At 43.2% G+C, this 15,945-nt stretch overlaps 1 protein-coding gene across 3 annotated transcripts in view; it reads left to right on the forward strand.

Moving 5' to 3' along the window:
• GPAM (glycerol-3-phosphate acyltransferase, mitochondrial) overlaps nt 1-15,945 on the forward strand; it is a 225,049-nt gene that overhangs the window by 102,987 nt on the left and 106,117 nt on the right. For all 3 annotated transcript variants that reach the window (XM_085603412.1, XM_085603411.1, XM_085603415.1), the window contains exons 8-9: nt 2,268-2,404; nt 4,857-4,956. In XM_085603412.1, coding sequence (XP_085459538.1) covers nt 2,268-2,404; nt 4,857-4,956 — 237 coding nt within the window. The remainder of the gene's footprint in view (nt 1-2,267; nt 2,405-4,856; nt 4,957-15,945) is intronic.

Consider the following 15,945-nt stretch of genomic DNA (forward strand, 5'->3'; position numbering starts at 1 on the left):
AGCTACAATTTCTCACCTGGAAAACAGCTTTCCTTGTAGCTATCACTTCCCTTAGAAGGGTTGGTGAAATACAAGCGTTCACCATACAGGAACCTTACATACAAATGCATCACAGCAAGGTCATACTTCGAACTAATCCGAAGTTCCTGCCCAAAGTCATTACCCCCTTCCACCTCAATCAATCAGTGGAATTACCTGTCTTCTTTTCGCAACCCCAATCTGTTGCGGAAAGGGCCTTACACACACTAGATGTGAAAAGAGCGTTGCTATATTACATGCAAAGAACGCAACCCTTCAGGAAGACCAAACAGTTGTTCGTTTCCTTTTCTCCACCACATAAAGGCAACCCCATCTCAAAATCAGGGATAGCTAGGTGGATTGTAAAATGCATACAAATTTGCTATCAGAAGGCAAAGAGAACATTATCTGTTCCCCCTAAAGCCCACTCTACAAGAAAGTTAGGGGCTTCTATGGCTTTTCTAGGGAATATACCCTTAGATGACATATGCAAGGCAGCCACATGGTCTACACCGCACACATTCACAAAACACTACTGTGTAGATGTGCATTCCCAGCAGCAAGCTAGGGTGGGCCAGGCTGTACTAAAAACACTCTTTCAAACAGCTGCAACGGATACCGGTGGTCGCCGCTAAGGTTGGGTACTGCTATATAATCTATGCTAAGTGTACAATCTGCAGCTCATATGCCTCGAACGGAATATGCTACTTACCAGTATGCATCTGTTCTTGGCATGTAGAGCTGCAGAGTTGTACACGCCCACCCGCCTCCCCGGCTACCTGTATCCGTTCCAGTCCATCTTATTTAGATACAACACACATGGGTTTCTCACTGTTATTACTACGCTCCATCATTTCCCTGTTGGCGAAAAACAATCTGAGGATGGAGCCGAAGCCCATGCGCAGTACGGACCGAAGGAGGAGTCACCAAACTCGTGACTTCCAAGCACGGTCCAACAAGAAAAACAAACTGCAAACATCCGGGCCCAACACCAGATGGCGACCTATGCTAAGTGTACAACTCTGCAGCTCTACATGCCAAGAACAGATGCATACTGGTAAGTAGCATATTCCTTCCCAAACCAGGTCGAGCTCATTTTTGGTGGGTCATGAAAATCATACCAATAAATAAAAGATGCCTTTAAATTCTGTATTTATCTTTTCACATTTGCTGCTCTTCAAAGACAAGTGTCAATTGTCAGGCAATGTCTTCTGACAATTTGCTACTTTTTTTAACATGGGGACTGGTGTTTCCAAACACTTATCACTTTGCAGTCGGAGAAAGAAAAGTAAAGTGAATTGTGTGGCAATTTTGCTGGGTACACCAGTGTGAAAGGAAAGTCTGTATGTAATGTGCCATTTTTTGTAACACAGAACAAGTTGTAAACACGTGCAAATGAACTGTACACATTCCTCTTTTAGGAAAGCAAAAACAAATGCATTTTTTTGTAATTCTGAAGTGTGATGTAGACAAAGGTTAATAAGACCGAAATACATCACAATACTTTACTTGGTGTTTCACAAATGATAAAAATATTTACTGAAACCTAATTTCCTCACATTATTTGTTGATGCAATGTTGTTTTTGCGGTAAAATTGTATGTTTGTGCAAATCTAGTGTCAATGAAATGGAAAATGTGCTGTCAGTAAATGATTATGCGGTACCACATGATGGTTTAGTTACATTAAAATATTGCCCGACTCATGCCCTTAAAAGCTAGATGGTTTGAGAAAGTATCTTGTTCTAAAAAGTGGGTCATGGTTCTAAAATGTTGGGGAAGCACAATTTTAGAGGGAGATGTAGTCTGATAAAGCTGTTATCTGCCCTTTGCTCCCAACAAAAGCATCCTGATATCACATCAAGAACACTAGGGCTGAAGGGAACTACACTATGTGTGGATGTGCTCCTTGTGAAAGAGCAAAATCCAGTCACTCAAAGTGAAGTTAGGCAGTGTCCGAAATGGGCTGACCTACTGCCTCATGCTGTAGTGGGCAGAAACAATATGTGAATGACTCTACTACAGACCTGTGGGTGAAGAGAGCTGTCTAAACACCTCTAAGTATAATATACATATTATGTTATCAACATCAAAAGGACTTGGCTAACGCCAGACTCACAAAGGCTACAGCTTTTCATTCAATCTGGAATTAATAGTTAGTTTGGGGTGATTGTTTGACTCCTATCTGCTTTAAAATTTCGATCTATAATATTTTTTAACCGGTCTCTTTTTGTAACTTTTTCTTTTACAGATGAATATGCCGCTTGTCTTTCTGCCAGTTCACAAATCACACATTGACTATCTGCTGCTCACATTCATCCTTTTCTGCCATAACATTAAAGCACCACACATTGCCTCAGGAAATAACCTCAACATTCCCATTTTCAGGTGAGTTTGCCATCTGTGTGACTTGCCCTTATTTTGGGTGCTTAATGCAATGTCTATTAAGTGGTTCCTGGAGAGGTCTGTAGGTTGTGAGTCATACTTCGGTGAGTATTGGTGCTTATTATTTTGTCCCATGGCCTCTGGCACTAACCAGGATACTGCCTTTGTGTACTCAGTGCTCCAACAGTTGTGAGGGTTTTCAGTCAAGGCTTCAGGAGGTGGTAAAGGATTTGGCACAGGAAACCAAACTAAATAAGTGTAATGTCTGATTAACTCGATTTTTATAAAAAAAAAACTCACCAAACTTTTATTTACACATGGGAAGGAAATGCAGTTATAATCAATAACTATAGAAACAAACGTTTTGATCGATTAATAAGGCACTATAAAGCAAGTAAGATGAGCCATATGGCCAACAATTCAGGGTTTTTTGGTAATGGTCTTTTGCTCACCAGCTGTGGGGTCAAATTGAGGTCACATAGAGGCTTTGAACTCAAGTGACTAAGAATCCAAAAAAAGGCCCCAAATAGCAAATCCATCCAGTAACCCAACAAACACAATTAACAAGTTGCCCCCCCGCATTTTTTGGCTCTGATCCTACTCACTGCCCTTGAATCAACCATTGCAAGTTTGTTTTTGAACATCCATCTCTCATTATTTTACTGTCCCTAATGAAAGGACCCAATTGCCATGACCTTTCTGTTCATGCTTCTGTCCGTCCCGTCATCTAATGTAGTCTGTTTATTTTGCCACGTCTGTTCAAGAGCTGCCCTTGCATTCCAAGACAGTCATCCGTGCTGTAAGTTGCTCATGGCTGATTAGTCATTGTCTTCTTTCCAGACATCAGCCGTGGCAACTTCAGTTCACCCTATGCATCCAAGTCTCTCTTGAGGCTTCTTGGCTCTTATTTGCATTCTAGAAGTATTTCTAGGCTTGACTAGGCTAAGAGCAAAATATTTAATTAAATAATTTTCATTCTCCGTGACAATATATTTTCCAACCCAGCTTTTTTAGTTTTAGTAAGACCATTTTGGGCATTGACTTGCAGGTGTTATCCAAACAATGAACAATGTCAGAAATACACTGTCGATTGTGTCACCTTGTTGGTGTATGTTATCCATATTTCAGCCGTTAAGTCTGATGTCTCATTCCACTGCAAACTATACAAATTGAATAAATGGAAGAGTTCCTTTATTGCATATAGACTCATGATATTCTACTTTAAGACCTTGGGTGAATAGGAACAACTTCTGAACCTATGAGCTCACAGAGAATCCCTGATGATGTTGGCTTATCAGGGATGATTAATGGTCACCACACTTGCAGTGCTAGAATGCCCTGTGTATAATTGGTAGGCACAACAGTTGTTTTGCCGATTCTGACAAGCTGGACTTCAAGGTTTTATTGGCTCCTGGTAACTTGTACCAACATTACAGCCTGTTGCTGCCACATGTCTACAAAATTGAGGTGCATTTCTCGATAGTCCAGCCCAGATGTGGAACAACCCTAGGCAGTCCAGAAAAAAGTTGGATAGTCATTGTGACACAACTTTGTTGACAGGCAAAGATGTCATTAGCTATACTTGATTGAAAGAAGGTGTGCATCTTTAAAGGGTAATACTTAATAACGTGAAGAAACAAGTTACTCAATCTGCAATTTAGAGAAATGATGCATTCTTTTTTTTCTTGCGCTTCCTTATTGAAAAGGCCCTCTTTATTCCTTACTTTTGTTATTTGTTGAAATAAACCTCCACCCTTGAGCATTGTATAGGTGGCTGCAGTTTGAGTTGGCATTTTGTGTTTGTTGAAAAATTCTACTTCTGGTGATCGATTTACATACAAATACAAAACGTGAATCTTAACCTGCTAATTGTTTATATGGCAAGCGGGAGCAAGATATCATGAGCTGCTTAAGTGTCAAACTGTGAGATTTCTTATTGAGCTTTTTTATTGCTCTGATAAATCATTCAAGGTGACTTCATCTCAATGATAGATGTATTAAATGTTTTTTCTAGATCCAGGTATATGTAAATATGTTGACCATCGTCTACAGGCTATCAAGGTGCAGTGTACACCACGTTCTTCACTCTTCTAGTTGGGATTAGAGTAGATCTTGTCAAGATCTGCGCTGTTCTTCAAAAGTAGTCAGGAATATGAATATTGTTTTGTGGCTATTTGTACTTGAAGATAATGTTTCTCTTTTCGGAAACAAATTTTCATGTATTGATTACATGGAACCGTGTTCCGTAACATAATCTGATTGGTTTAGGACGACGACCGAGTGTGCCAACCCATTGTCCGTATAACACAGTGACTTTGAACCTAATCCTTAAGTATGCTACTACTGTTTACTTGTAAGACAGGGTTGAATCTTATATGTTTTTTACTTGTTATGCTTTTGTTATCCTTGTATTCTTTCATTTGTGGCATTAAAGTTGTGTTTTTTGGGTTTGCAGTACACTGATCCACATGGCGGGGGGCTTTTTCATACGACGAAAGTTGGATGAAACAACTGATGGGCAGAAAGATATTCTCTACCGATCGTTGCTTCAAGCGGTGAGAAATGAGCATTCCAGATGAGAGATTTAAATTTTATGATACAACAGAAAACATATTATTTGTGTACTATCTAATTCTTGTTAAAATCTTCAGCACAAATAGATATTTAAGGTGACTTTCAGAAAAAACATTTACTCTGATTTTATATTGCGAGAGGGGCATAGAAGATGTATTGTTCTTAGTGAAAAATAGCTAAACCTGTTATTGCATTCTTCAATGAGTAGAAGATTAGGCTAAAGCCTCAACAGTAGTGTGTCAAAATTGGGTGAGACTGTGTCTCTTCTTACAATTTTGGCAGTGACCGCACCTCCCATTCTACATTACTGCTAGAAATTAATTGAACTTGAGATGATTAGTAATGCCCAGTAGTTTGCTTTATACTAGAGGTAATTAGTAGTATGTAGTTCAGCAAAATTATGTACTTCATAATGAACAATGCATATAACAAAACAAATGGAGAGAGAATGTATCGGAGTTTTTTTTAATGTTTGAATGCTCTAGGGAAGAGAATTTTTTACTCACAATGAAACTCCTTTCAGGTTCTGGGGTGCTCTGCATGCATGTGCAGCACTTCATATGTACTTAATCACGTTCACTTTTACTCACATCAGAAACATTGCATCTTCATAGGTCGCTGCGTCTTCTAATCTGAAATAATCTAATGGAGCCTGGCATGCGATCCAATCGGCTTTCTTTTTTTTGTGTTTGCAGGGATAATTGTGTATGAGAATTTATATGAAGCAGTCAATATGAAAAACAATTTCTACTGCATCCAATAAAGGGTGCAGAACACACGAATCTGATGGAAAGCTGAATTCCTGTAGAAATTGTATGAATAAATATAATTGTCTCTCTAAAATACCTACTTTGGAAATTGTGCAAATAAATATAACTGCATTTTCCATTGGTTTTCACTCAAAACACCAAGTTACAGATAATATAATGCACCACATCACTGGTTATAATTTGGGAGGGCTACGCCAGTTCCTACCCCTCACCAGCCTGTCTCGCTCCCTCAGTGTGGCATCACCGATAAGTCCATTTGACCATATTACTCTTATGAATATCAGTGGGAAATGGGAAATAAATGTCATAATGGGAAACTATCACTTGTGACATATGATATGAATTGACAGGACCTTTAGTATTTAATTGGGGTATCATCATGAGCCAAGGACCATGAACGGTTGAAGGTTTCATACTAACAGATATCACCCTTTGGGCGATTTTAATATCCATAAAACTGTATGAATCCCTGGATATTTTTAACCTTATCTCACACCTTAAACAACCTACACATGAAAAAGGGCATACTTTAGATCAAGTTTTCTCCTCTGTGAAGATCGAATTCGAGGCTCCACTTGCCATAACGTGGTCGGATCATTACTTAATAAATTTTAGCATCAGAAAGGAGCCCAATAAAGCGGGGCCTACGGGTAAATCTCTCTCCCACAGTAGTTTTAGACCTTTTCATTTGATGTTACCGGAGGCAATACAGAGTGCCTTATGCCAATGTCCTCGCCTGCTGAGCGGTCAGCTCAACTGGATGTGTTCTCCCTGGAGAATTGGCTAAATCAGCAGGAACAGATTCTGCCCCCCCCCCCCCCAATATGAAGGCAGAAAAACTCACTAGAGTTTCAGCCCCGTGGTTTACAACTGCTTTAAAAACCAGTAAAAGTGACTGTAAACATTTGGAACGGATATGGCGTAGACATTCTAGTCTTTCAGATAAAGCCACTTATAGTCAAGCCTTAAAGGAATACTATTAAAGTGCGAAAGGAGAATAAATCGTTCCTTGTGACTAAAATTGAACAGGCGGCCAACAAGAGTCGGGAACTCTTCTCTATTGTGAAATGTTTTTCTTCCACTCCTTCTGTCAGTTGCCCGTTCACTCCCACCAGTGACTGGACTAAGCGGGTGGCTAGTTTCTTCCATGGCAAAATTCTTGGTATTCAGAACTCTTTTAAGACTAAACCCTGTGAGGAGGTGGTTGTTGACCACAGTCGGGACGCTTGTCTCCTGCAATTCCCTAATATTAGTCCAAGTCATTCTCTTTCCCTCATAAAAAATCTTAAATCCGGTTCACCTTCAGATCCCTGTCTGGCGAAAGTTCTGTCGTCCATAGCAGAAGTGATTAATCCCACTGTGAACACTATTTTAAATTCTCTTCTGCAGGAGGGCCTTCTGCCTCAAGCTTGGAAAAGTGCCAAAATCCGCCCTCTCTTTAAAAAAAACCAATGGCTGATCCTGATGTAAGTAATTATAGGCTGATCTCCCTTCTACCCTTTTTTTCCAAAGTCTTGGATAAATTTGCGAATGAAGTTATCACAAATTTTGCTGAGGCTAATAACCTTCTTCACCCCAGTCAGTCAGGTTTCAGAGCCAACTTCAGCACAGAAACTGCCCTGCTGGAGATGGCCGAGACGGTCAAAGCCACGCTGGATAGGGGTGGGAGAGCAGTTTTGGTGCTGATGGATCTCTCCGCGGCCTTCGATACCGTCCCTCACAAGCATCTATTGCGAAGATTGGAGAAGGTCGGGCTTGGAGGCTTGGTACTGAAATGGATGAGATCTTTTCTCAGTTACCGTTCTCAAACAGTCTGGACACCCCCTTTTCCAGCTGAAATCCCCTCCTTGAATGTGGGGGTCCCGCAGGGATCTATTCTTAGTCCCACGCTGTTTAATCTGTACATAGCCCCTCTTGCCGAAAAGCATGGTGCTAAAATAGTGTCATTTGCGGATGACACTCAACTGCTGTTCACTTGTGAGAAGGGCTCGGAGTTTGATGGGGACTGCATAAAAAACTGCCTCTCGGAGATTTTTGCATGTGGTCCAGGCCTTGGTGTTAACGAGACTGAATTATGTCAACTCGCTGTATCTGGGACTTCCCGAGTATTTACTGAGTCGTCTGCAGATCATCCAGAATATGGCTGCCAGGGCTATTTTTCTAACGAAGCCTAGAACACATACCTCACATCTTTTGTCTTCACTCCACTGGCTTCCAGTGCAAAAAATAATTTATTTTAAAGCTTTAGTCCTGGTCTTTAAGGCTTGCCATGGGATCGGGGCCCCGTACCTACGGGAAAGATTTCAGTCCTACTTACCTCAGCGCTCTTTAAGATCCTCCTCCCAGTCCCTGACCTTGATTCCAAGGGTCAGGCTTTCACAGGTTGGAGGAAGATCATTTCAGGTTATGGCCTCCCGACTTTGGAACGGCCTCCCTCTCTCACTACGTCAGAGTCCGGACCTTCTGACCTTTAGACGAAACCTGAAGACGTGGCTTTTCCAGCTGTAGGATTCTTTTTTTCTATGACGGTGACGAGGGGCGTTTTCATTTTGTTGGTTGTTGGTGGTCTTCTGTAGCGCCGAGACACTCCTTGGAGTAGCCGCATGCTCTATAAATCATGAATAACATAACACCCATGATATTTGAGTTGCAGTAAAAATGTAAACAACACTTTTGGATCATAGCAGGGATGTCCATATTCTCTCGTTCCTTCTTAATTGTTTCTTTCTTAAATGTATTCACATTTTAAATATTTGAATTTCATTCAATGCACCACAATGGGGAATAAACAATATCCCACGTTTTAACAAACAACCTGTTCAACAGGACGTCTCCTGAAAACATATCGTGTATTTGTCACTTGCAAATCACTGCAGTCCGTTTTTCATGTTTACTGTTTGGATAACAGGATGACACAAGAAATTGAAACAAAACAGTTCTTAAAAGGACTTGTACATCATTCACAAATATGATTAGTTACCTACATCTTCAATACATTCTAAAACATCAACACACATTTTTCTAACATAAAAACATAGAAGCACTGGGAGTGAGTTATTAGTCTTCTTTCTATGACTATGACACTCAGTGGCTCAGCAAACGTAAACAGACAAAAAACATGGCTGCGATTTAAAATGCCAGAGGAGTGAAACAAAGTCTGCACACCAGTGTGTAATCCATTATTATAAATTTTTACCTTCATGAATCTGGATGGCGTTTTATTTTTGTGAATTTTTGCCTCTGCTGTAGGACCTCGGCTACAGCATATGCAGGACAGCATATTGGCACATTCATACATTTATATAGAAGACGTGAGGCATATAGATTTCCATTGGTTACGGAACACACCTAAACATTAAACCGATTTTGGTTATTGGACAAGTGAACAAGCATAATTTTGTGATTTCAATACCCCTGAAATAGCCATTCACTCGAGTGTTTAGGAACGCAAGTTTATTACGGACATGTGTGCCATCAGACTAGGTCATTTGCGAAAGCTGTCTCCTAGGAATACCTACAATACACGTTCGCTGTAGATAATTGTAATATTTCCTTGCATCATTGGAGACAGTTTTTTTCTGAGTAATATGTTGATGATCTGATTTTTAGAAACAAGTGTTTCAATGATGATTGGAATTCAAACTAGAGGGTTCTAGTTAATTTTATGTGAATTTGAGTTGTTGTACAAATGATGTAAGAGATCACATTGCCTTTTTCGATTCACAGAAAAAAAAACCCTTATTAAGGACCTTGTTAGGCCCGAAATGTATTGGGGATCTGTATAACATTAATCCAAGAAGGTGATACAAAAATGTTTGTTGGATAATGGATTTGGTTAAATGAAATACAGTGGCATTTGGGATCATTCATGATAAACGACAAAAATATAAAAATCGAGATGCAAATAAATGAACTGGGAGACTAAATTGGAAACCTATCAGGGTTAATAAGTAGTGCTGGAAGGAGACACTACCCTAGGAGAGGAATTGTGCGATCTAACTCTATGAAGCTGCACCAATTATCAGAAGGTGGCACCCTTCTAGCACACAGACTCTTCAATCAGATAAATATTATTGAATAAACAAAAGGAGTGCATTGATTCTCGTAGAAGGATATCAATGACCAGTTTGCCTTAATTATGTTCCCACAATTCTGGTTCAGCAAAGGTCTCTGTCAAACCCCTCAGGTTCCACTAACTGTATGTGGTATGGTTTTTGTATAGTGCAAACCCAGCCATGGTAAGGATGCAGTCGACTAGCGATTTGAAAGAAAGCTGGTGTGTGGACATTTACTGCATCGCCATGTAGTGTTTTAAAAGAGCTGTAAACTCTTTCCTCAATTGTAGCAGAGGTAGGTGGTTCTTATGGAAAAGTCTAGTGCCCTGTTTTTTCTTTTTTTTACATTTCTTTGTTTCCAGTTTAACGCTGCCCTAGCTTCAGGTATGATGAGCGTGTCAGCTAGATAGCCAGGTTTATCATGTCATGATGATTTTGTAAATGATGGTCTTGATTTTGAACATGGTGTAGGACGAGTAGTTTTTTCTGCTGGAGGTAGTCCAAGACTTCTTCGCTCCAGTGTGAAATTCCTCTGGTGGACTTGTTTGAATTCCCAGAAAATGCTCAATGCCAGCAGGTCTGTGCACTCTGATATCTGCTGAGGAGAGCCTGGGGGAACTTTCAGCTGTGCTATTCTCCCCCTTCCCCATGACCCCCCCCCCCCCGTGTCCTTGATAGCTTGAGGCTTGAGTTCTGGGGAAGATTTGCCAAGATGAGGCCCAAGTCATCCTCAATGCCCTGAATTGGCCAAGAAGTATGTGGTATTCAGACCCTCTGCACTTCTACATAAACCACCTGCTCAAGCTGCCATTCATACATTACCTACTCTGCCAGTCAGAGATAGTGATGCTTCCCAAGCCACAATGCCTCTCCTACATGCCTGGAAACTGAGTTTGGACATCTAAGTTACCCTCAGCGGCCGCTGCAGGAAGTTGACGTTATATTATCAGCTTCCCCTCTCTTCAAAGTCTGCTTACCGTGGCTGACAGAGCCACTTTGTTGCATGGTGTGTGGACAGTAATATAGACCTCTTGCAGGCAAAGTTATCTCAGGTCTTGCAGTTCACACTTTCCATGGCCAAGAAATGGTGTGCAATTGGTACTGTCAATGGATATCTAGCTGCACTGTAGACATTCCTCTGTCTTCCAGATCAGCTGTCCCTGTTCAGGTTCCTGATTGTAATGCGTTTCTGAAAGGATTGACTAATCTCTATCCTCTAGCCCCTTTGTTAGTCCCAAGTGGAACCTTTATTTGGTGTATTACTGACAGAATATCGACAGTCAGAATATCGAGGTACAAGGATATCGATGTCCAGAATATCGAAGTCCTATCTACATAATGGTAAGTACCAAAATACCCCTCAAGGTCACTCCCCCACCCCCCGGGGGCCCGCAACGGGCCCCCAAATCAAATCCCCACCAGCCTTTCCTTGGTGGCAATGCCACCATGGAAAGGCCTTTACATCCCAGCATTAATATGGCTGGCGGTGCCTGCTAGGCACCGCCACCATATTAGTGGCCCAAGTCTACCCAGCTGGCAATCGGAACGATTGCCGACGGCAGAAAAGCGGCGGACGGACTTTCCGTCCGCCGTGGTACCCACCGCCATTGTAATCTGGCGGTGGGTAAATCAGGTTACAATGGCGGGCGGGTCGCCACCGCCAGCCCGACAATGGCGATCCGCCCGCCATCCTAATCAGCCCCTTACTGTGGTGGGAAATTTTTAATGATCTACTCTACTTCACCGCATGTTAACCCCTTTGCTAAGTTAGCTTTCATGTCCTGGGGTAGGATTGGAAATTGTGTGGAAGAAAACAAGTCTATTATCACCTGTTGGGCCAGACATTGACTCTAGTAAAGCACTTGGTAACATTCTAAGAATGACTTCCTTTTCTTGCTCAGTACCCATCCTATCATCTAGTACTGGGTATACGTGCATCATCTTTTGTCCTTTGTAATCGAGATGCCAATAGCTTGTCTGCTTTATTAGCCTTTTCTTTAAGCTTCTGTTTAAGGCGCAGGAGGACTCTCTCTGATTTTCCCCCCCCCCCTTTGAGTATGTCTAAGTGGCTCTGAATTTTGTATTATCCTTCAAAAAGGAAAGGATTGTTTTCTCTATATTATTGTTCCTATATTTCTAATTCAGATTCAAATTTTTCTTTTGTGAATGCCCACATGTGCCTTGATTCGTTCGTATTTTAAGTTTTCCCATAAGGTAGTGGCCGATGTGTCCTTCCCGGTTAATACTGAAATAATTGTGCTCAAGGCGTATGAGCTGCTGATCACACACTGTGCATAGATTGCCATCTGGTGTTGGGCCCGGATGTTTGCACTTGGTTTTGTATTGGAAAAGCCTTTGGAAGTCACGAGATAGGTGACTCCTCCTTTGGATCATAGTGCGCATGGGTATCGGCTCCATCATCAGATTGTTTTTTTCCACCATCGGGCTCGGATGTGTTTATCGCACTCCAGTTGGGTGCCGTTACCGATCCAACTTTTTGACGCGCAATCCTTCACCCTTTCTCCGGTATTGTTTCGATCACGATTCCTAGTCGTCGTGCATCTCTTCAAGTTCGAAGTCCTCGATGCCAGTCGTCGACGAAGGCCTTCGGGCCTACCTAGGCCATTAAATCTGACTCCTTTTAAGAAGTGTCCTCAATGTGGATCGAAGTTTCCACACACAGATCTTCATGTGGTGTGTAATCTCTGCCTTTCACCGGAGCACGAGGCCAGAGACAGTCTAGCTTGTGCCTCTTTCCACTCCAAGAAAACCATTTGGGATCGTCCAGCTTGAAGAAGAATGGCTCGCTCGTGGACATCCATTCCCGACGACATCTTCCAGGAGGGCGTCGATGTACCAGAGCAGGAGCGGGTCGAAGAAGGACTCCTCAGCGCCGCCGAAGTCGATGACTCCGATGTCGAAGACATCACTCCTGGGCAGCGGGTCGTAAGTAGTGACGTCGACCCCGACCCCCTCCTTCACCACCAAAAAGGCTTCGGTAACACCTTCACCTTTGGGCCTAGGTACACACCGGGACACTACTTCTCACGCCCCGCCCTCGGGCCCGGCAAAGAAGTCGACAAATAAGCCTTCAGACCACTCTGGATCGAGTCAGCCTGCCATCTGTGCCGAAACCCAAACCCCGGCACCTAAAAAGAAACCGTCCTCCTCTTCCGTGCCGACCACTGGTTCCACATCAGTGCACTCTGCATCGAAACCTACTGGTACCGACCCCTCAATTCCGAAAAAGTAATCGGAACCGAGTAAAAAGCCACTTCCAAAGAGTACGGATGCGCAACCTTCGGAGCAGAAAAAAAAACCCTCGGAACCGAAAAAACAACCGGTTCCGCACACTCCTTCAGAGGCAAAAAAATCTCACGCTTCCAAGCCAAAAGCGCATAAATCCACTTCAGATTCGGTGCCACGCAAGCCTTCGGAACCGAAAAAAATGGCGCCGAAAGACCAGCCTCAACCAGAAGAGCTTTTTACACCGGATCCAACCCAAAAAGCTCTCCTGAAAGACCCAAAAACTGGTCAAATGACTCTCCGCTCCAAAAAGAGACCAATGGACATGCCGTTACCGGCTCCATCTCCACCAAAAAAGAGAGACATTGCAACATCTCCTCTCAGACTCCCTTCTCCACCCTCCTCCTCTACCTCCCCCTCCACACCACTCCCCTTCACTATCTCCTCCACCAGTGGATGATGATGAAACCTCTGACGGAGGAGGGTGCAGACGATGATCCACTAGGGGATCCTAGTCCGCCTCACACACCAGACACACGGGACGATTATAATACACCAGATGTCCCTAATGTACCACCCGATGACATATATCCCTCTAGACCTTCCCCTACAGAGGACACCATTGGTTTCACCCAGCTTGTTCATAGAGCTGCACAATACCACGGGGCAGATTTACACACAGACCCTGTGGAGGAGGATTTCTTAATGGACACATTCGATACATCCCAAAGGTCCACTTCTGCTCTCCCTATGTTAAAAGGGGTACTCAAACACGCACTTGAGGTGTTCAAAAATCCTGTTAGGGGTAGGGTTATTAACCCCAGGATTGAAAAAAAAAAAATACAAATCTGCCCCAGCAGACCCTATTTACATCAAGGGACAAATACCATTGGCTTCTTTATTGGTCTCCAACGCCAGAATCGGGACTAACTCACAAACGTCAGGGGATGCTCCGCCTCCCGATAAGGAATAAAAGCTCTTGGACGCTTCTGGTAGACGTACTGCATCACAAGCAGCCAACATTTGGCGAATCGCCAACACACAAGCTTTGTTGGCTAGATACGATGGGGCACAATATGACGAGCTGGAGACCCTATTGCAACACCTTCCTGACAAATACAAGACCAAGGACAACGACCTCATTCGGGAGGGTAAACTCATAACAAACACATCCATTCGTTGCGCTCTAGACGTGGCAGACACTGCCTCCCGAGCCATTAACACAAGTGTTGTTCTACGTAGAGATGCATGGCTACGCATTTCTGGTTTTAAACCAGAAGTACAAACTACAATACTTCACCAACCATTTTATCAGGAACACCTATTTGGCCCTCCTGTGGATTCATCACTAGAAAAGATGAAAAAAGACACCGACACGGCTAAATCAATGGGAGCCTTGCAATCGCAAGCTCCCAGACGTTCTTTTTGTCACTCCTCTTACAAGGGCACCCCCAGAGGTTATTCCTCTGACAACCCCTCCACGTCCTATAAAAATCCCACCCAGACCTCATTCACCAGAGGTTATCAAAGAGGGGGCTACAGAGGCAATAATAACAAAGGTAGAGGCAAAACCAACAATGCTCGCTCCGCCTCCACCCCTACCCAATGACTTCCCTCCACTCCCCCAGGACCATTTCACTCAGGTCGGGGGAAGATTGCTACAATTCCTACCTGTCTGGAACAACATCACTACAGACAGGTGGGTGAGACAAATCGTTCAATCAGGTTATTGTCTAGAACTCACCTCTACCCCCAAACATACCACCCAGACAGTGCCTAATGTCACCAGAACATTTATCGCTGCTAAAGCAAGAGGTACTCTCCCTCCTACAAAAACATGCAATAGAACCAGTTCCCCTGCATCAGCAAAACACAGGGGTTTACTCCCTGTACTGCCTCATTCCGAAAAAGGACGGCTATCTGAGGCCCATCTTGGACCCCTAAACCTCTACATACAATCAGACCATTTTCACACTTCAACAGGTCCTTCCTCTTCTCACACAAGGCGATTTCTTTGCCACTCTAGATCTCAAAGACACCTACTTACATATTCCCATTCCTCACAGGAAATATCTCCGGTTTGTAGTGGAAGGTCAGCATTACCAATTCAAGGTACTCCCATTCGGAGTCACCACAGCGCCCAGAGTCTTAAGCCAAGTCATACAACCAGTGTGTACATCACCCTTACGCCACAATCCAACTACTCCACGACTTAGGGTTTACTATAAACCGCGCAAAGTATCACCTTCAACCGTCCCACATTCAACAGTACCTCTGTGCTACAATAAACACCTCAAAAGCACTTGCATATCCCAGTCCACCCAGGATAGCAAGCGTCCAACGCCTCATAACAGAATTCCAGCCACAACACTCTCTTCCAGCTCGAGTGTTCATGCAGTTGATAGGGATGATGGCCTCTTGCATCTTTATAGTACCTCACGCAAGACTCCAGATGCGTCCCCTACAGGAATGTTTAGCATGTCAGTGGAACCAGGCTCATGGTCGGCTGACAGATCTGGTGTTGGTGGACGGCCGCACACATCACTCTCTACAGTGGTGGAACACCCAAAACCTTTCCAAAAGGCGACCGTTCATCCAACCGGTTCCACAGATTGTGCTAACAGCGGACTCATCGCTCTCCGGCTGGGGAGCTCATCTATTGCATCACACCATGCAGGGCAGGTGGACGCCTCAACAGATGTTACTACACATCAATCACCTGGAGTTACTAGCCATATTTCTGGCATTAAAGTCATTCCAGAAACAAATATCAGGCAAAGCTGTCCTAGGCCGTACCAACAACATTACAGCAATGTACTACATACAGAAACAAGGCAGAACACACTCCCTACAGCTCTCTCAACTAGCACAAAGCATATGGTGATGGGCTATTCCCCAG

The sequence above is a fragment of the Triturus cristatus genome, chromosome 1_2 (genome assembly GCF_964204655.1).
Source record: "Triturus cristatus chromosome 1_2, aTriCri1.1, whole genome shotgun sequence".
In the NCBI taxonomy this organism is placed as follows: domain Eukaryota; kingdom Metazoa; phylum Chordata; class Amphibia; order Caudata; family Salamandridae; genus Triturus; species Triturus cristatus.